The 20109-nt window shown below is 36.6% G+C and overlaps 2 protein-coding genes, 1 long non-coding RNA gene and 1 other non-coding gene across 6 annotated transcripts; 1 reads left to right on the forward strand and 3 right to left on the reverse strand.

The window, feature by feature from the left end:
• Positions 1 to 5112: 5112 nt before the first annotated feature.
• LOC145888923 (solute carrier family 26 member 6-like) lies at positions 5113 to 12516 on the reverse strand. 2 transcript variants are annotated; one of them, XM_082979794.1, is made up of 14 exons: positions 11295 to 12516; positions 11084 to 11194; positions 9919 to 10085; positions 9693 to 9857; positions 9283 to 9462; positions 9147 to 9223; positions 8783 to 8930; positions 8609 to 8698; positions 8180 to 8278; positions 7817 to 7957; positions 7483 to 7614; positions 6069 to 6212; positions 5847 to 6008; positions 5113 to 5768 (listed from the first exon to the last, which is right to left on the reverse strand). In XM_082979794.1, exons 1-14 carry the CDS (start codon positions 11512 to 11514, stop codon positions 5628 to 5630), a joined length of 1977 nt encoding a protein of 658 aa, XP_082835920.1. In that variant the 5' UTR covers positions 11515 to 12516; the 3' UTR covers positions 5113 to 5627. The 2 variants fall into 2 exon arrangements, with proteins under 2 accessions (XP_082835920.1, XP_082835919.1); XM_082979793.1 differs by having other exon boundaries at positions 5113 to 5789.
• On the reverse strand, positions 6415 to 6488 carry Trnat-ggu (transfer RNA threonine (anticodon GGU)). The gene has a single exon. It is a non-coding gene; the product is annotated as a tRNA-Thr (tRNA).
• A 915-nt stretch (positions 12517 to 13431) lies between the features above and the next one.
• Positions 13432 to 15214, reverse strand: LOC145889222 (ubiquitin carboxyl-terminal hydrolase BAP1-like). Its single transcript, XM_082980125.1, has 2 exons — positions 14827 to 15214; positions 13432 to 14656 (listed from the first exon to the last, which is right to left on the reverse strand). The coding sequence occupies exons 1-2, from the start codon at positions 15187 to 15189 to the stop codon at positions 13586 to 13588; spliced, it is 1434 nt and encodes a 477-aa protein (XP_082836251.1). The 5' UTR covers positions 15190 to 15214; the 3' UTR covers positions 13432 to 13585.
• A 1131-nt stretch (positions 15215 to 16345) lies between these two features.
• LOC145889434 (uncharacterized) lies at positions 16346 to 18907 on the forward strand. Of its 2 annotated transcripts, none has more exons than XR_014399496.1 (3): positions 16346 to 17208; positions 17685 to 17851; positions 18289 to 18907. It is a non-coding gene; the product is annotated as an uncharacterized LOC145889434 (long non-coding RNA). The 2 variants fall into 2 exon arrangements; XR_014399497.1 differs by having other exon boundaries at positions 16346 to 16909; positions 16994 to 17851; positions 18289 to 18431.
• Positions 18908 to 20109: the final 1202 nt, after the last annotated feature.

The raw sequence follows: 20109 nt of genomic DNA on the forward strand, positions 1-20109 counted from the left end.
GAGGAGAGACACACAGAGACAAGAATCAGACAAGCAAAAGACCAAGAGAGAGACAAGGCAAAACGGGTTGATTGTCGCCCGTCTATACGAGCTATTGTTTGGGACCAGTTTCTATGCGTTGTTTGAAAGTTGTCGATGTGTTTTGTTGTTTTTTGATGAATTAATTGGAGGGTAAATCTTAAAGGTCCGCAGACTTTGTTTAAACAGTAGAGCAGGAGTCAGATATACGGCAGTGTTATATTTTGTACTACATTCCCAGGAAGGTCAGTGCAGGGTCAAGTCTAATTTAACCGCGTGCCGAAATACTTTCCGCAACAAACCAACACAAACATAACCTACACAGCATTCATTTCCATACAATATGTAGAGGAGACCGGGGATAGCTCGGACGGTTTTTGGAAAATTGCTCATATTTTTTTTAAATGGTGAACCACATTCTTAAATTTTATTTTGTTGTAAGTAGGAGAACATGAAACCTTGTTCGAAAAACAAAAGGTTTTTCGTTCGTTTTAGCTCACTAAAAATACCCATTCAGCCCATTTTTTAAACAGGCCTCAAATGACATGACTGGGGATATCTCGGACAGCAAGTTTTAACAGACGTTTTTTTGCTTGGCCGTTTGGTCAGCAATATCGTCTTATAGTCACACCAGCTGCACTGATGAGACCTTTTAGGTCGAAACAGAGGCCATCTGTCTGCAGCTTATACACAGTTTTTTGTTTATTTAACAATTAACTGAAATCAAACTTGGTACAATATCAGCATTGGGGCATTAGCGCAAAAAATATCATTCAAGCTTTCAGGAATCGGGGCGTGGCCACTTATCGTTTCGACCCTTTCACACGTTCATGCTTTGGGTAACTCGTGTACTTTTAACGACAGCACGGATATCATAGATTTTCGGGTCAACAAACGATTTTTTATCTTTGGGGATTTTTCCTACTGCCAATTTCGATAATTTCATCAAGCCTTTGTATATTATCTTCTATGGCCTGATAATTTTTCATAAAACTCAAAAAGTTTTGTCTTCTCGCGATTTCTATGACTGATACATAACCTTACACATAGGCCTATAAAATTGAAAAACTTGGTTTCACTGATAAATTAAATTCTCGATTATAATTTTTGAAGCAGACATAATTTAATAACAAACTTCCTGTTAACGTTTGATGGAGACATAAAGCTTTTGTAAAAGTGTCTTAACAACACCTAATTGTGACGTAAAATACCTGGTCCGAGGTATCACCGTGTCCGAGGTATCCCCGGTCTCCCCTATACAAGGAGTGTCTGAGCGGATATAGGCCCTATCTAAAATAGGCCTACTTAACGGAGTAAAAGTTGCCATGAATCCTGTGTGTACTTCAGAATACATATGCTACCCAAACCGAAGGATCGTAATTTCCATGCTTCAATTGACCGGTGTAGTTTATATAATACCTTGTCATGATTGTAACAGTGTTTACATTGGCCGGACAAAACTTAATTTGATTAAAGAAAACAAGGCAACCGTATGCGCAATAATGGAACCTAATAAATCTGCTGTGCCTGAATGCTTGACACCGGCCACCGTATTAATTGGAAGGGGCAAAAGTAGTAAAATTAGAAACAATTTTGGCAAAACGGTTGGTCGTGGAATTTTGTTTTGATGAAAAGGTAGGGGACTACTTTCACCTGTGTTCCGTGATTTTGCTCGTAATCATTTTTATCTCTTGTTTCCCATGTTTGGCCGATTGACTCGCATTGATTTATGTCACGCTGTGTTTTAGCTGTTGCACCCTTTTGTACTTTTTCGCCGCGTAATTTTGGGTTCGCTACTGTGTTTGTTTTATTCTTTTAAGAAGTCTAGTCGTTCGTACAGGCAAAACTTCAGAAAATGCAAATTTTTAAACAAAAAGGTGTATATTTGTTGTTTTTTTTTTCACCGGAAGAACGAACAGTTTAGGATTCAAAAGAATTAAAATCGATACAAATTAAAGGATTTTGATCAGAATGACATGAAACCTGCGTACTGGTTTTAGGTGTTTTGCTATGGGGGTATATCGTCACATTCAACCACGTGCCAAAATGCTTTCGGCCGACCTTGCTTTCTTAAAATCTCCACAAAAGTTAAGAATCTGGTGCGGGAAAATAATGTAATTAAAATCGGTACAAATTCCAGGTTTTCAATTAGAATGACATAAAACCTCCCCCGTTTTTCGTGTTTTGCTAGAAAGGTTACGTCACATTCAACCGCGTGCCAAAATACTTCCGCTCCAGTAATTTTCTTCGCAATCTAAGTCAATTTTGACAGAGCTTCAAAAAGAGGTTTGGAAATGGTTTCGAATGGAAATTCGTGTTTGTATGATGGAGAAGCCCTTCGGTGGTCTATTCGAAGATAGTCTTGGCACGTGGACATCACCAGGTTCCTGTTGCTGAAGCCGATATTGCAAAGACGGCTGTATTCACGCCATATGGCCTGTTTGAGTTTCGTAAAAACCCCGTTTGGGTTGAAGAATGATGCACAAACTTTCCAGAGGATGGACTCCATTTGTCAAGGATTGAATTTTCTTTACGTCTACGCAGACGACATTCCTGTCCAACACATGTAGAAACATCTCAAATGGAACATCTCGAGCAGCTTTTCCAACGACTTTCGGACCATGGCTGCGTACACCAACCACAAACCTCACACTTTTGCAATCAAGAAAAACCGTGGTCTGCTCGACAACAACGCTACCTGTTCGATGCCGTCCACGGGTTATCGCACCCGTCCATTCGCACCACAAATAACCTTGTCTACAAGTTTGTTTGGCATGGGTTGGCGAAGAAGGTATCTCTTTGGGCCAAGCAATGAAACAAAAGTCAACTCTTTTTTATTTTTATACCCATAACGAGCTGATTTGCTCCAAAAGTCAACTCCATGCAGAAAGACCACGGGAGAGCACAAGCTTGCAGAATTAAATGAAACAAAGTTAAACCAAAAGTGTTTCAGACGTTGATCGCCCGAATTGCGATGAAAAGGGATTACATGAAGAAGCCAGATAGAACTGGTCCTTATATTGCAAGCATCAATACGCGGTGATGTATCCATGTTGTTTCAGTAATGCAAAACCGTTTTTAGTAGAAGATAAAACGAAGAAAACCACATGTTCAGAATGCAGTTTACCGTTGAGGTTGATACCTTGCTGCAACAAATTCCAGCCTGAGTACAAACTAGCGAATCAACTTCAAGGAATGTCACCAATGTGAAAAGTCGGCCATATCCCCTTCATGCGAAACGCTACACGCAATCCCCAAAAAAGGTACGAGCAAATATTGTGACAACATGTCATGTGGACATTACAGTGGTGCACTGCGGTTGTTATTAGCTATTTGAAAACCCTAAGTCACAGCTCACTTTTTAGATGTTATTGGGGCGTCGCTGTTTTGTTTTTAAAAAAACTGTCATAATAGCTACATAAAGAAATTATAACTTGGACGAAAACGGCTGCTTTATCTATTTAGACATGTAAAACAAATATTAGAATCACTATAGGTAAAACTTATGGCCCAAACATAGACCACCCAATTTTTTTTACGAACACATTTTTTTTACGAACACTAGACTCAGCAACAGTTTGAAAATGATAAGTAGGCCTAGTGGGGGGAGATTTTAACTGTTTGCGTCTTTGATAACAATTTGGATAAGGGAGGAACACACAACAATAAGTGTACCTTCAGGCTATGTTCATCTGTGGTTTTGTGAAAGATCCATCCTAAGTTATACTTTCTGATTAAAATTTGATGACAAATCGCTGCGAAACAAGCGGAACAGTCGCCAGGTGCATTATTGTAGAGGGCCTTGAAATAGGATTTCTTTGGTATAATGCCGTATGGGTCCTTAAGAACAACTGCAGTTAAATTAACGTATTCCATTTTAGTTTGAATTTGCAGGGTACGCAACTGTCAAAAATCACTCGGTTAAAAACTTACGGATAGAATTAGATGAGTTGTCGAGCACCTTTCTAACAAGGCTTGCAACAGTTTGCCCGAGAAATCCAGCAACAGATCATGCTACAAGAGAAATTGTGTTGAACGAATTCCGAAGGACATTTGCAAACATTTTGCTATCCCGCCAAGACAATCAGTCACTAGAAGAGCTGGGAAAATTGGCGGATAGTTTGTATACGCCAGATAATTTTTCATCGCCTTCCAGTCAAATTGACCAATCGAATACAAGACGTTTAGCTTTTATTTCAAAACCAACCACTTCCTACAACAATTTCCGAACCAGACAAAAACAATTACTCACACATCAAAAGGCGGTTTACATAACACGACCACAATTCTAAACGAATGACGCTGCAAATTCGTTGTTTTGACTGGTTCGTAGTGAACAGTTTTGGGTTCTGCTGCCCTAACTTGCTGAATTTGTCTATGGAATATCTGGAAACAGGGTTGCAATTTAGCTAATTTACATTTGTGAATGAGACTACCAATCAGATCAAATTAATTAATTTTACTCGTTTCGTATTTACGTTTTCTACACCAAATAGTAAAAGTTAATCAGTGAGTACAATTCTTTCCATTATAGTCCCTCAAGGCGGGTTAAAATCGTTGACCTATCTTTTTCTATTTCGAAACTTGTTTTTTTCATTGCTTTTAAAGCTCTTCTGCGGGAGTTACTGCTATCACATGACTCGCGATCAACGTCTGCGCTGGTTTTGTTTCGTTTTTACATTGGTTTTCAAAATATTCTGCGATTTAAGCAGTTTGTTCGTCATCCTTGTGCATTAATGTCAACTTCAAATATTACTACAATAACTTTGTGTCAACGCTTCTATTTTCAGAATACATGTTTCGCTTTTTATTAAGCATCAGTTCTGTGCAAACAAAATAAACAGAGAAGACATAGTTAAATGCTAAAAAGATAAAACTGACCGAACAGGAGAAACCGTTGGTGCTAACATACTGGACGGCACTCTGATCAGAAACTGGCTCAAATTCGAGCTAGCAAAAGCGACGCCCCCCTTCCGTTGTGACAGAGGCCTACAAGGTGGGCATTTCCCGCCGGCGAAACTTATTTTAATCGAAATACCAATATGGGTCCTTAACGTTCTGTATATTGTCGTTTGAAAAAGTAGTGTTTCAATGTTTTGGGAAATGAACCAAAATTTAATTTTATTGTCTGTGTTGTATTAGCGTACATTGTGCTCTTTTTTGCTTCACTTTTTGTCATTGCGCTAATAAAAATGTATTTTAGAGCAACGTTTTTTTGTCATAAGAATAAAATACTGATTCTAAGTAATTGTTAGCACCATTTTTACTAAATGTTAATGAAAAACCTTATCGTATTTTATGAATAAAATACAATTAATGTTGTTCGAAAGGTAAATAGCACAGCTGAGTTTAGTACAAGGATGAATGTTAGTTGCGCAGAAACATTTATGGAATTGTACATGTTAGAATTGTTTTTCTCACATATTAGGTACATGGAACGTACAATGCTGGAAGTAGAAAAAAGCACATAAAAATTCACTTGAGTTTTAGAAACAAAGGGAAATTGTTCAGCGTACTGACAAAATTATCAAAAATCCTTTACATTTGGAAAACAAAAAGTAAACAACAACCCGGGAAAACCAGGCAATGATTTCTTTATCAATTTCCTTTCAGCACTTCCCAGATTTGGCAAACTTTACTGCATCATCAACAGTGACATAGGATATTTTAGTGATGTCATTGTATCCCATGCCAACAAAAGATTGTAAGATGTGATCCGGACAATCAGCAAGCAAAAGCTTAACATCATCCTTTTCAAAATCACCAATTAACTGAAAAAATTAAATAATAACAACAAAAATCAACAGTTTGTGGAGACAAAATTTTACCTTCCATATTTGGTGAACACCAACTGAATCAATAAACCCAACACCAGAACAATCCAACACAATAAATCTTATCTTTTTCTGATGAAGAATATCGGAGACATCAGATTCACTTGAGTCGAGTGGATTAGAATTGCTTGAAGAATCCTGGCTGAAATCCTGCAACTAAAGTATATACAATGACACTAAACGTCAGGGTAGAAATTTATAAAGTGGTATTTCCACCTCAACTAGTTCTGTAGTTTGCATCTGGTTTACAAGGTTCATTGCATATTTCTTCTTGATGTCATGGATGAGACCAGAAGCATTTAGAAAACTTATTGGAGCATGAAATGACAAAGTAATGACATGATCCGGAGGTTTGTCACTCTGAATATGAATATAAGAATGAGAAAATGTCTAAATCAAAACACTCATGCAATTATCTGAATAAAAAAAACATACGACAAAAAATGTTACGATAACAACAATCAATGTTTTATAGGGTTTGCAGGCTTGGCAGCCCAGGCATTGCAGCCTTGCTGAATCAGCCACTTTTTCCTGACAAGTCGGAGCAAGAGTTGAAAAATCAAGCTCCCGGTGAGGTTTGAACTCACGACCCTGGGCTAACCAGGCCCAACGCTCTACCAACTGAGCTACAGGAGCTCAGTGGTTTCACCCCCCTCTTTTTGTGAAATATTTTGGTCTTTTTTGATAACTAAACAAACGCCACTGTATTTTTTTGTCAAAATCCGCGTGAAAACCAGAAATTTTCTTTGACGTTGACCTAAAAACCGCATCGTGTTGCATTCGCCATTGTTTCCAACAGGGAGCATTGTTACCGAACACTTGGCATTGTTACCAAACATGTTGCATTGTTACGAAACAAGTGTAATTTTTCGTCAGTTCACGGACGAAATGTCGTTTTTCAGTGGCCACGTGGTAATGACAAGCGGTTTATTTGCGTGAAAGTCAATTAGTTTAGTTGTTAAACTTTCCATAGCGTTACACAATTGCGCAAGCCAGAAAGCCACCGTTTATGTGACGATTGGCGCGAACACCGGCGTTCGTATTTTGCGATTCTCGCCCACAATAGTTTACACTTAGTTTATACCTGAAAATCGGGGAATTCCCTAAAAAAATTGGACCCCCCCCTTTAAAAATTCCTGGATACGCCCCTGATTGTGGCCAAGGTACACTGGTGCGCAAGCGCACAACTTGCCAGGCAACCTTCACATATACGTAAGGGATCTCTACCACCGTATCAGATAACGCAGTAATATTTCATGCAATGGCATGATCGCCCCACTGCGCAGGTTCTTGCTTGGCGATCACAGCTATCGTATCGCGATCATTAGGTTTGCAGGCTTGGCAGCCCAGGCATTGCAGCCTAGCTGGATCAGCCACTTTTTCCTGACAAGTCAGAGCAAGATTTGAAAAATCAAGCTCCCGGTGAGGTTTGAATTCACGACCCTGGGCTAACCAGGCCCAACGCTCTACCAACTGAGCTACAGGAGCTCAGTTGGTTTCGCGGGGTATATACCTGCAATGCCTGGGCTGCCAAGCCTGCAAACCTAATGATCGCGATACGATAGCTGTGATCGCCAAGCAAGGACCTGCGCAGTGGGGCGATCCTGCCAATCAATGTTTCATAGCTTACCTTTTTGTAAAGCCCGGTTTCTCTGTAAACATCGGTGCCAGACACAACACTGATTAGTTTTGGTTTAGGGAAACTTATTTTCACGATGTTCGAAAGCAAGGCTGCAATTATTCCAATAATGAGACCCAATGTCTAGGAAAAAAACACAAACTATGTTTCACAAATAATATCAAATATTCAAGAATAAGAGCAAAGTGACCAGTAAGCTACATTACCACTGTTTTGATCTATAAGATTTTTAGGGAAAATAATATTAACAAATTTAGAAGTGTAGTTCAGTCAACAAAAAATTCACTACATTAATATTTTTATGATCAATGTTGTGTGGACTTACAAGAGTAGTAAATAATACCCCAACACATGTTGTTATCCAAACCAAGCAATCAAGCTTCTGGGAAGGCCACAAAACTTTTAAATCCTGAATTTGTAACAAAAGATTTGCGACAGCTACCACTACCATTGCACTTAAACATGCCTGAAAATATGACCAAAATTAGATCAGTTTCATGCAGAGTATTTTTAAAATATTGTTTTAGCCATTTAGCAAGCATTTAAGCATTTTTACAATTACAATCCTAAGAATGCAGAAAACAGTTGAAAAAGTCTGCTTGGTATCTTTAGCAAAGTTCATAAAAATAAATCTGCACTTTTTTTGTGAAACAGGATTTTTTGAAATGAAAAAGAAAGTATAATTTACCACTGGAGTTGCATTTAAAACTGGCCCCGCAAATAATATCATGATGATTAAAACTGATGAAAAACAACCAACAAACTGACTTTTTCCACCACTTTCAAACTAAACAGAAAAAGTTCGTTAGGTTTCAAAATAGTTATATTGTCAAAATCAGATGGATTTCTGACACAAATCAGATATTTGCAGGTTTTTGCGTTCATTGTTTATTTTTATGCAATTTACACTTCTTATATTCTGAGTGAAACTTTAGGATGTGACTTCAACATTTTGATTAATCAAATAAATCATTTATTTCTCTTTACTGAATTTTATGCAATAAAGTATCAACACGATCAGATCAATGGAAGTATTTTCTGAAGACGGTTTGGGATTTCCGATTCCCGTAATTAGATGAATGAACAATTGACTGGATTTTAAATGTTTGTTTCAAACCTGAACACACGACCTGGACATTGCACCAAATGCAGGAAGACACATAAAAAAACTTCCAAATAAATTACTAAAGCCAATAGCTTGAATCTCCTGTAAACAATATATGTGAAATATTATAATGGCGTGCAGCATGATTATAATACCAAACTTATTTTGAATGAAGAAACAAGTCACCTGAGTAGAGCTAAAAGGGTACTTCCCCCTATCCGCAAAAGTATTGCCAAGTGAGATGGCGACGGCGATACCTACCACAGCTACAGCAAAACTGGTGCCAATAACTGAACCAGATTTTGACAAATCAGGCACTTGAGGTTGTGGCAAACTAAAATTGTGTGTATTATGTTTTATCTTCATATAAAATCATTTTTTGTGAAATAAATATTTTATGTAAATGTTAGCAAAAATGCATAACAAACAACATTACATCAGAACATAGAATGCCACAAAAAAATTCAAACAAAACATGCACAACAATATTTTAACATTGATTTACAAAGTTTAAATTGTAAAGTTACCAAATAAAATATTATTTACTTACCCTTGAGGAATATTTCCAATTACTTTGACAAACTGGTGGATGGGAGTAAACGCACTCACAAGAGTTCCACAAATTAACTAAGATTATAATCTTAACTTGAAAAACATCATTTGCAAAAATAAGAATGTTTACTCACCAACAAAATCTCACCAGGTATTGGAATATTTAAAGGGAGTTTGTTCTTAAATCTCTTATTGAAAAGTTTAATCAAAATAAGAAAGATTACGGAGAACAGTGAAAGAATGGATGTGAATATGACTGATTCCTTTTCTTCAGAATTTAGTTCAGTCAGTTTCTTAAAAATCTCAAAAATATTCTGCAAGTATAATTGGTTTTTCATTGAATACTTCATACTTTGCATGATATTTTATGCTATTTTCATTACTTATTTTCCAAGTCAACATTTGATAATATGCTACAATTACTTGGTTTACAATAACAGAAGTGTTTGTTAAACTTACAATCACAAATTTTATTTAACATTGACCAGAACCTGACAAAATCGTCTGAAACAAATATGTCGAAGATAAATTAACAAAAACTCACCTTAAAAAATCCGAGTGGGCCGGAATGTTTAACAACTGAAATTCCCAACAAAGTTTTGGATTGGGAAACATAGAGATAACAAACAGCAGCAAACACAAAACCACGTTGAAGAGGTTTAGAAAAAATTCTTGTAATAAAACCAAGTCTGAAAACTGCAATAAAAATCTGCAAGAAACAAAGTTGTAGAAATTTGTCCTTTTTATTAAATAATGTTTCACATTTTCACCAAAATACATCCTGTGAAAAATGTAATTGCAGTCACATACAAAATCCTTTCATCATACACAACTTTCCACATAGCTTCATGGAGGGATGAGTTTGATGTGAAATTTGGTGACGGAACCAAAACTTCCATGAGCGAACCCAACATTAAATCTGTTGTTGCATGAGATCCTGTATTTTATACAAAGTGTGAAATAGATTTTATACCAAGGTTGTCAAACCATTTTATAGAAAAGGAAAATGCACACCACGTATAACAAACAATTGCACTTGCACTTTTTGATTTGCTCAAAAACGATATTGAAACAAAACAATGTAATATTGTATGTTACAAGTCCTATATGAATATGGATAAATGCCAAACTATTTCCAAACATGCGACCTTAGTAGTTTGCCAACATAGTAAAAATCTTTTTTATTGTGTTGTAATAACAAAGTTTATTTAAAGGAAAAATTTGAAAAAATTCCACATGTATTTGATACAAATTATTTTTTAAGAAAATATCTATACATGTATATAACAAACTAGGGAAGGGCAATTTAGAATAGCTTTCGAATCTTAAACTATCCGAATCCAAATTGTCTTCAAACCGAATAATAGGTTTCGCTACTTATCTATAATGTACGGTTCATCACATGACTTTCCGTATTTACTCGATTGTAAGCCGCATGTAAATCTTAAAGGTAAAACTTGGTGCCCTACAATAATTGTCAACAAATCTGTCGTTCAAAATTGTCATGTACACTGATAACTGTGTTCGATAAAATGTATTGGTACGGCAGAGCGAGCTACAGGTAAATTTCATTGAAACTGAGAGCCGCAGACAAAATATCGGCATGACATTATATAATATAAGCCACCCTCGACTGTAAGCATCACAAACAGTAGCTTAAACAACTTTATAAGACTGGGATTACAATCGAGTAAATACAGTGCGTACGTTTTTTGAGAACTTTTGTCAATCAACTGCAATGGTTGTGATGATTTAGGTTTAACAGCCACAAAGTAGAATAGTGTATTATTCTATATTGCCCATCCCTATAACAAACAGAAAAAAAGTTAATCACAGATAAGTGAAAACCAACATAATATCATCGTTTTTTTTCTTTGGTCACAAACATATTTCGGTCATTTTGTAATTTCCAGGAAGATTTGTCAAAAAGCTTACCGAATGATAAATGTTTTGAGGAAGCAAACAAGACATACACCAGAGGAGGGAACAAGCATGTGTATAGTCCATACACAGGGTGCTGGCCTGCTAGTTGTGCATAAGCTAAACCTGGAACACCAATAATTTTTGTGAGAACACCAACAAATTGATTTGTCTAATTTGTCACTCAACAAGGTTCATCACCTCTTTATACAAATTCTCTTCATACCTTGGGAAACTTTCATGACGCCGACAACCAATCCTGTCACAAAATCTGGGAGTAGGTCTTTTTTGATGTTGTACAATGGTAGCCATGTTAAGATTGGAAAAAAGTGAAACAAACAATTTTGTAGATCTGGTTTTGAAATCTTTTTTGGACAATTTCTCATGGATGGAATTTTGTTTGGTGAATACCCATGATCAATTCGAAACTCACTTTCATTTGTCATTAATTTGATAGTAGTGATTATGATAGTTAATGTTAAAGTGTAAAAAAGAACAAAAAGAACCTTAGCTAAAAATGATAAGGCTACATAAAATTTTGTGAATTGCAGACACGGATGTCCACTGTTTTGACCAATGAGGTCTAATCAGTGCAGCTTGGTGTATGACTGATCTTGCCGGCCAAACGGCCAAACAAAGACTTTCACCTTTTGGTGACTATTAGTAATGTTCCTAGTTATGAATGTGCTAAAAACTTATTGGTGATGTGGGTTAGCATCTGTTAAAATATTTTCATTGTGGAAGCCTTTCCAATTTATTGACCAACTAAATACAGCACATTTTCATAAAGGGTCTGATGTTTTATTACATCACAAACAACGTTGACCTTATGATAATTGTGACATGGGGCCTGACGGCACTATTGGTTGAGTATTGCTTGGCCATAGTGTTTCCACCTTGTTTTTTTTCCGTAAGGTTGCACCTATTTTGGTGCCCAACGGATGACGATGATTGTATAGTCACCACCACAAAGCGAATTTTTTGCTTGGCCGTTTGGTCAGAAAAGTCATCTGATAGTCACACCAGCTGCACTGATGAGACCTTATTGTTGAAATAGTGGCCATCTGTATGTAGCTCACAGCAATCATATTATTGGCTCCATGCTTATTTATATTAAATATTGTCCATGAAATACGAAAAAAGTTTTCACGGGTGATGTTGTGGATCCTGTCTGGACTGGTAACATGAAAATAATTATAAGTTAAAGTCCTGAATCTTAGTAGTGATAAAAAATAATTTTAATTACAATTTTTTCTGCAGTAACCATAATTTAGTTGTTTTATTCATGCATTTCTACACTACGGTATAATTATACATATTACTTTTTTACATGCAGCAAAAAGCAGACATGATGTTTTAGTTATAGCTCACTGTTTGACAATTTGGGGCAGACAAACGCTTTTTTCGCAAATTTGTCTTGCAAAACTAAAGTTTGCTTTGCAAGTTACCCATTGCCCAAACCTGAGTGCAGTCAAGCATGACCACAACAACAAACTCGTGATTTTTGTTGAATTAACTTTAGTCATAGCGCCCTCTACGTAGAGTATTGAAATCAGCGAATATTGAAATTCCGATCGCAATACATATGCCGATTTTAAAATATATTTACCGATTTAAACTTTTTCTTGCCTGTACAGGTTTGCGTTAAGCAAGTGTTAAAATAAAATGGACACTGATAGAAACTTGGAGTTATCGAGTCAGTAGCCCATTAATTGTGATTTCCTCTAGTAGAATCAAGGTCGAATATATTTTCAGTTATGGTTAAAGATGTTTAAAGGGGACATGTGGTGTAATATCAATTTAAATTCTCTTTCGATTTACGTCTTTTCTAACAACTGCTACACATTGTTATTGCCACTATGTCTGCATACATTCCTTGAGAAAATATCTAAATTTTTTTCTAGTTTTGTACCCAATGGGTGACGGCGAGTGTATAGTACAGTCACCACAAAGTTGAAACTATGGCATTTGGCTGACAAGATCGTAGTAAGTTACTATAAAAAACATTATTGGCCGGGGATACCTCGGACAAGGTATACTACACTGAACGTCACAATTAGGTATAGTTAAACACACACTTGCAAAAGCCTTATGTGCCTATCACACGTTAACAGGAACTTTACAATTAAATCAAGTCTGTTCAGAAAATTATCAGGAAAAGTCAATTTATCAGTGAATCCACGAAAACCACGGTTGATTGTCCAAACTATACCAGGTCCCTAACTTTTCATATCATGGAATTAACATTGTGGATACATAAAGTGTGATTATTACTTTTGCAAAATCCAATTTTTAATGTCTGTATTACATTCATACAAACACCACCTTGTAACGTGGACTCTGACATGACAGTAAAAGCCAACCATTGTGTCCGCCATTTACTTACACGGAAAAAAACAAATAAGCGCAGGAAAACAACATGACCACAAAAATGTTTTTGTCGTCAGTTAACGATGATATCAGTGGTGTTAATTTCCCAAACGAATCAGGGAAACTCCCTCCCTCGGTTATTTTGGTTCACCGATTTCTGCGTCGACGTCTTTTTTCTTGAGGACGCTTCCTTCTGGGAAATGAAACAGAATGTCGTTTCCTCAGAATATTCTGGTCTAAAATCGGGGCCATTAACCCACGTTCATCCAGCATGGCCAGAAACAAGTTGATAAATGAAACATAATCATGTGTCCGGCGAGTATCATCAATTTTGTACTTTCTACGTTTTTCTATTTCTTCTTCCAACATTTCCTTGCATTTAATAATGTCAGTCAGAAGAAGGGGAAAAATTTTAACTACATCCCACACACTTTCCACAGTAAATTCTGATTCGTTTTCAGTTTTGAAGATAGAACTCACACCAATAACAATATTGTGAGAAAAATAAGGGATGAGTTTTTCTTTTGCCAACCAACCTGATAACTCATCAACACTTTTGATCGTTTCACAGAGGAGTTGAGTATCTTGTTGTTCTTCCTGGGAAACTCCAGAGGGTGGAAGTTGTGTTGCACAATCAGTTGAGGTATGCCCATTGAGAACATTAATGTCAATATTTTGTTGTCTTTGATTAGCTGGCAGAACAAAATCATTCAAATCAGATGAAAGTCTTTCTGCTTCAGATGAGTTTAACGTCAAACTATTAGCATTCTTCAAAATAATATCTTTTAAGCGAAGAAACACTTTTTTCATTGAACATAATTTGTTAGTCAGGTGGTTGACTTGACAAGGAACAACAGCCATTAAATTGTTTCTAATATCATGACATTGTTCTCCTCCTGTTGCCAGTTTTATTCTATCACTAACAACCCGTCTAGCCATATCATGCCATGTCTCATCTTCACATAAGGGTCCATGATCAATTGGATAAGGTTTTAAGCCATCTAACTCGAAAAGATGACCATGTAGTGGCAAGTAACAAGTGTAGTGGAAAGCTTCCATTGTTCTTACAGAGGATGTGATACCATTGGGTTTGTCTGACATTGCATCAGACACAGGATTGCTTTCAGGTCGTGCATGTTTACCATGGACCGAAGCCAACTCTGGTACATTTCCAATTGCAAATCCTTTCATTTCGGGATTGAAATTGCATGTGTCCTCCTATAACAAAATCTTTTTTAATGTCTATTGGTATATTTGAGTTAAACCTTACTTTTCAAGAAATTAGTAAATGTTACATAAGCATAATCTACTCTTGCAATATAAAGGACCTGCACAATGGGGCCTTGTCATACAAAAGAATGGAACACACAATTACAAAATTTACTTGCTTTAAATCTTGTCAGCAAACTCCCCAGCCCAATATCATCACAATTCAAGAGAACACTAAGCAGTGCATGTGTAGCACATGAGTTTGGTATCAACTGGTGAGCAAAAAACATTCCATTAACAATTTTTTCGTCTTCACAAAACTGATCATCCGTCAACGATTGAACTTTTCTTCGAGATCTCCCAACTTCACTCCATTTGAAAAGAAAAATAAATCCAAAAACCTTTCCTTGAATTGGCTTCTGTAAATCATAAACTTCTTCAACTTGAACGTCTTTCACACCAAAATCTTCAACTAGCAAAGTAAATAACCCTGGGTCACTTTCAAGTTCTTTCCATCCACCTACTGGAAGTTGCGACATCATCAAGTGAATATTTTTCTAGCACACATCAACTAAAATAAAAAAAAATCATACAATAAGCTGTATTACTTATATGTCAATACTGCTTATTTGTGGTATGTTACCCGTTACCACTATTGGATTTTATATGAATTTTTAACAAAAACAGAACAGTAAATTGCCCCCAAATCACAAAACTCCTCACATTAAATTGCCATTGCAGAAAATGTTTTGCTGTCCTGCCTTTCGGGCATAAAATACAAGGTTTTGACAAAACCAATTTTTTCATTTCGCTTTAACACAGCACAACAGAAACGAAATGACAACTCTCAACATATTTGCACACCTATAATGGTTTCGCTTTATTGTAAATTGAGCTGCTCCTTATTTGTTCACCAACCAATATCGTTGGATATTATAAATTAACCATGCAACATATTTTAATTTCAAAATATATATCATATTCATTGCTGTTGTAGGCTACCTTATGATGATACATACTAGTGATGCACCGAAACAGCAATTTTTTTATTCCGCCAAAACCGAATATTCGGCAAAAGTTAAAATCGCAATAAATTTAAACAAAACATGTGCTGGAATGGATCTGATCCTGTCATACAGCCTTTTATTGGTACTTTAAGAATGCAACTTCTTAAAGTTGATTTCGATGACAATTAACAATAAAACACACTAGTACAGTTTGAACAATGATTCTAAACTTGGCGTGGAAGTGTTGCATGCATTAATAGTACACTAGACCCTAAAAAAGTTTTGGTTTCGGTCGAATTTTGCAAAAATATTCGGCCGAAACCGAACAATTATAAAAAACTTGGTTTCGGCCGAATAAATTCGGCAAACCGAACTTTCGGTGCATCCCTACAGAGATTAATTTTAATTGTGATGTGGTGACGAAATTTTTGTGTTCCCTGATATTTGGAACTTAGATACGTGAGATTCCTCACTAGACAAATATAAATAATCGAAGATTAAAGAATGCACCGACGGTCGGTCGTACCCTTAAGCCACTCTCACGACGAGGCGGGTTCGTAACCAAAAAGTGGCACGGGCCACGTGGCACCAACATGGCACGCATGGCACCAAATTTTTCCCACGTGGCACCAACATGGCACGCATGGCACAAAATTTTTCCCACGTGGCACCAACATGGGACCAATGTATTTGTGGACAATGTCATAATGTAATTGTTATTTGCCAAAGTTTGGTGTTAGAAAAGAGCAGCTGTGCAGCACTAAGCAGATAGATGCAGTAATAAGTTTTGTATTTAATAATAAATACACTTGCAACTGTGACAAAAAGCATCTGTAATACCTCAAAGCAATCCATAACATGGCACCGCATTTCGCTTAACTGTTATGTTAAAATAGCGTACTTATGCAACAGCAAACATGAGTATACGAAGATTAAAGATATGTGTTAATCAAATATGTTAAAAATGTGATAAGAAATGTTTGTTTGAAAGCCTGAAAGTAAAATGAATCGTATTACAAATGTGGAACCGTTCTTCTTAATTATGTGCGTGAAACCTTGCTGTTAAGTTAACCAACTTGTTACGTAAGAAAGGGACAGTTGTATGGCACTATTAGTTTTAGCTTTTGATTGGCCACTGTGTTTCCACTTATTTTAGGTTCCGTGGGTTCCATCTTGTTTGACACCCAATGGTTGATGCCAACTATGTAGCCACCACAAAGTGGAAGTTTTATTGTTTTTTGCTGACAAGATCGTTGTGAGTCACACCATAGCTGCACTGAAACAGGGCCCTGTCTGCAGCTCACCATAAAATACATTACTGTCTCTATTACTTTTACAGCAAATTGCCAACTGCTGTTTTTAATTTACATCAATGATCTGCCAAACTCCACAATCTTTAATACCAGACTATTCGCTGATGACACATGTCTATGGATGTCAGGAAAAAACTTACAAATACTGCAAGAGTTGGCAAACAAAGAAATGAAAAGAGTTGGTATTTGGCTGGAATCAAACAGGCTCTGCGTGAAACCTTTGCGTTAACCAACCTATTATGTAAGAAAAGGGCAGTTAAGCACCTCCTTAATATAGATATGAATTGCTTTTACAAATTAAAATTATTGCGAGTAGAGGACAGGCGCTTGAAGAATCCCCATATAAGGGCATGGCACCCCATATAAGGAGACGGACTTGTGGGTGAAAAAGTTCACTTCGGTGAAGTTACTTCACCCAACTTCACTCGGTGAAGTTACTTCACTTGAGCCGTGCTTTCGGTGCAGTGACTTCACTCGGTGCAGTGACTCACTCGGTGCAGTTGAGTGAAGTGACTGCACCGAGTGAGGTTATAAGGTGAAGTCCCTTCACCGAGTACGGTGATCGGTGAAGTTGAGTGAAGTGACTGCACCGAAGCGCACATTTTTACGCACAACCCCTGTTGCATATAAGGGCATGGCACCATAGAAATCATAGTTTGGCAACAACATGGAACATATATATGTTTGTAAAGATGCATTTACAGAAATATTATGTAGAAAAGGACAGTTCATGCTAAGAAATGCATTTTCGATGAAATTTCAATGTTTCTACCACTTCTGGATTATGGACCTTGCTCAAGTTTACGATGAACCAGGCAATGGATCGACATGGAATTTTTGCCTCAATGAAAGACCTCGCCTACCCTCCTACTTGACCAGCTACTGTAATTGTTATATTTTTTTATATACGTTTTTAAAGTTTTACTGGTGAATTGCTTCAAAGCATGTTTTGTTAAATCTTTGTAAACACAAGTATAGGCCTATCTTTTGTGGTTATGTCATTGTATTATTCCCCTATGTATTGTATTCTTGTTAAAAATATAAAGTAAGTCAATATACCAAACATTAGTTGTTATTTTGGCATACATGTTGACGGTAGTTAATGATAAAGTGTGAAACCTAGCCTTACATTTCATCTGCTTATGAAAAACCCTCACTGAGGTGACACAGCTAATAGCGCTAGGCAAGGTCACAGATACACACTCAACACTACATTTTTAGTTAAGGGTTATGGTCAGTTTACTTGATTTGTGTATGAAGTTTTGGCCCACATTTCTTTTTGTGACATGAATTAACTCTTCCTTTTGTTTTTATTTTTCAGCACAGCAATTTGAAATCTGAACTGTACGAGGAACCCTATTGCAAACATTGAATCAATGAAAACCTCAACGCAAACTAGTGTTTTGGAATTGATTGCGATAACTACGTTTGTTACAAAAATTTTCGTATGGTTTTAAATTGATAATGAAACGTTTTCACACAAGTAGCGAACACAGTGTATTAATCCGAGACCTGTTTGCCACAAACAGAAATGTGTCCAACAATAATTATCAAATGATGTAGCCGGTTGGTCAGCCCTAGGATACTTTAAATAGGCCATATTGGCTTGCTTGCTGCATTCTTTAATTCTGCTGCCATTCGTTTGAGCCATCTTAATAAAAGTTTATAACTGATTGGTGTCGTATACACAGAGATTTCGAAGAAGAAGAACACGATAAAAACATACACAGGCATAAAAATGATAAATTTCATGACCAATTTACATGGCACAATTAACTATTGATGTAACAGGAATGACCACATGTTGGAAAGCCTCGCTACCTGTAATTTGTAATAGAGGTCATTAAAGTTTACATCTGTATGCACAACTAGGCATGCAGCAAAATACAACATTTCATTGATAACCAAATTTAAACCTATTAAGACTTTTCAGATCAATTGTAAAGTTATTGAACAAACACACCTTGCAACCCTAGCTTAAAGTTATTGTTGCATCTTGTTTTTGTTGAAACAAAGTTTCCCACACTGATGAAATGCCCTAACGTTTAGTGCAAATGACAACTGCAGACTATATTACTGATTTAGCATACAGTGGATTCATTAAGTAGTACAAACAGAAAACACACCCAGGTGCCATGCTGGTGCCATGCTGGTGCCATGTTGGTGCCATGCGTGCCATTTTGGTGCCACGTGGGAAAAATTTGGTGCCATGCGTGCCATGTTGGTGCCACATGGACCGTGCCACTTTTTGGTTACAACCCCTGTTGCTCACGACGGCATCAGGTATCAGGTATCAGCTATTGTTCCAGCTTAATTGCGCATTAAACAAAGCGGTCAGGAAATATTTTGTTACGTGTCATTAGTAGCTCCTCTTTTTGAGGCAATTTTTTGATCGTCATTTAAATGCCTTCTTATTTGTAAGGTTTATTTTGAATTAGTTTCCACTGAAAAAACAACTTGTGGTAAAAATCTTATTTTCAAAAATATTGAAAACATGCTGTTTGTGACATCGCAGTGTAGCGAACATGTTAATATTTCATTCATACAGTTACACTATGTACAGTTTAAAATGACATAGGCAAACGATTTATTCAGATTGGCATTTACTTAATGAATTTCTTTTCTTGTATGTAGAAGTCATCATTTTTTCGGTTTTAAAAGTATTGTTGGATATTTTGAAATTTGAAACACACAGTTTATGTTATAGGCTCGGTAATTCATACTTCCACCCTGTTTTTTTTTGTGTAATTTGTGAAAAAAAAAATGAAAGCCGTTTTGGTCACAATGTCCCAAAGGAAATTGACTGTTAGATGGTTCGAGCGTCTCATCGCTAGGCGAAAACGCCCTTTGCGTTGCCCCGGACGTCGTTTTTATAATTCTCGGCAAATCGTTTTCGAGCGGACGACGGTCGAAAACATTATATCGTAATGACCAAAATAAATTGAAAATGTCCTAAATTTTTGCTGGCATTTCGGTCATTAGACAGAATTTTTTTAGTGAAAAAAAAACAGCTTCTTCAAAACAGTGAAGGGTTAAGGGGAAGTGAACCTCTGAATCGCTCTAACTTGTTAATTTGAGGGGAAAACTGAAACTAAATTCCTGTTAACAGGTAGCCTATGGTTTAATTCCTTTTTTGTCAAAA

This window comes from Ascidia mentula, chromosome 2 (assembly GCF_947561715.1).
Source record: "Ascidia mentula chromosome 2, kaAscMent1.1, whole genome shotgun sequence".
NCBI lineage: Eukaryota > Metazoa > Chordata > Ascidiacea > Phlebobranchia > Ascidiidae > Ascidia > Ascidia mentula.

Bases quoted from the DNA above. Each gene is read 5' to 3' on its own strand.
- LOC145888923 (XM_082979793.1), bottom strand. From the start codon at position 11,514: ATGACAAATGAAAGTGAGTTTCGAATTGATCATGGGTATTCACCAAAC. The intron at 10,086-11,083 runs GTAAGCTTTTTG...TATAAAATACAG, and splicing joins CTCAAAACATTTATCATTCG to GATCTCATGCAACAACAGAT. The intron at 7,958-8,179 runs GTAAATTATACT...TCATATTTTCAG, and splicing joins TTTTAAATGCAACTCCAGTG to GCATGTTTAAGTGCAATGGT.
- LOC145889222 (XM_082980125.1), bottom strand. From the start codon at position 15,189: ATGATGTCGCAACTTCCAGTAGGTGGATGGAAAGAACTTGAAAGTGAC. The intron at 14,657-14,826 runs GCAAGTAAATTT...ATTTTGTTATAG, and splicing joins GTTTGCTGACAAGATTTAAA to GAGGACACATGCAATTTCAA.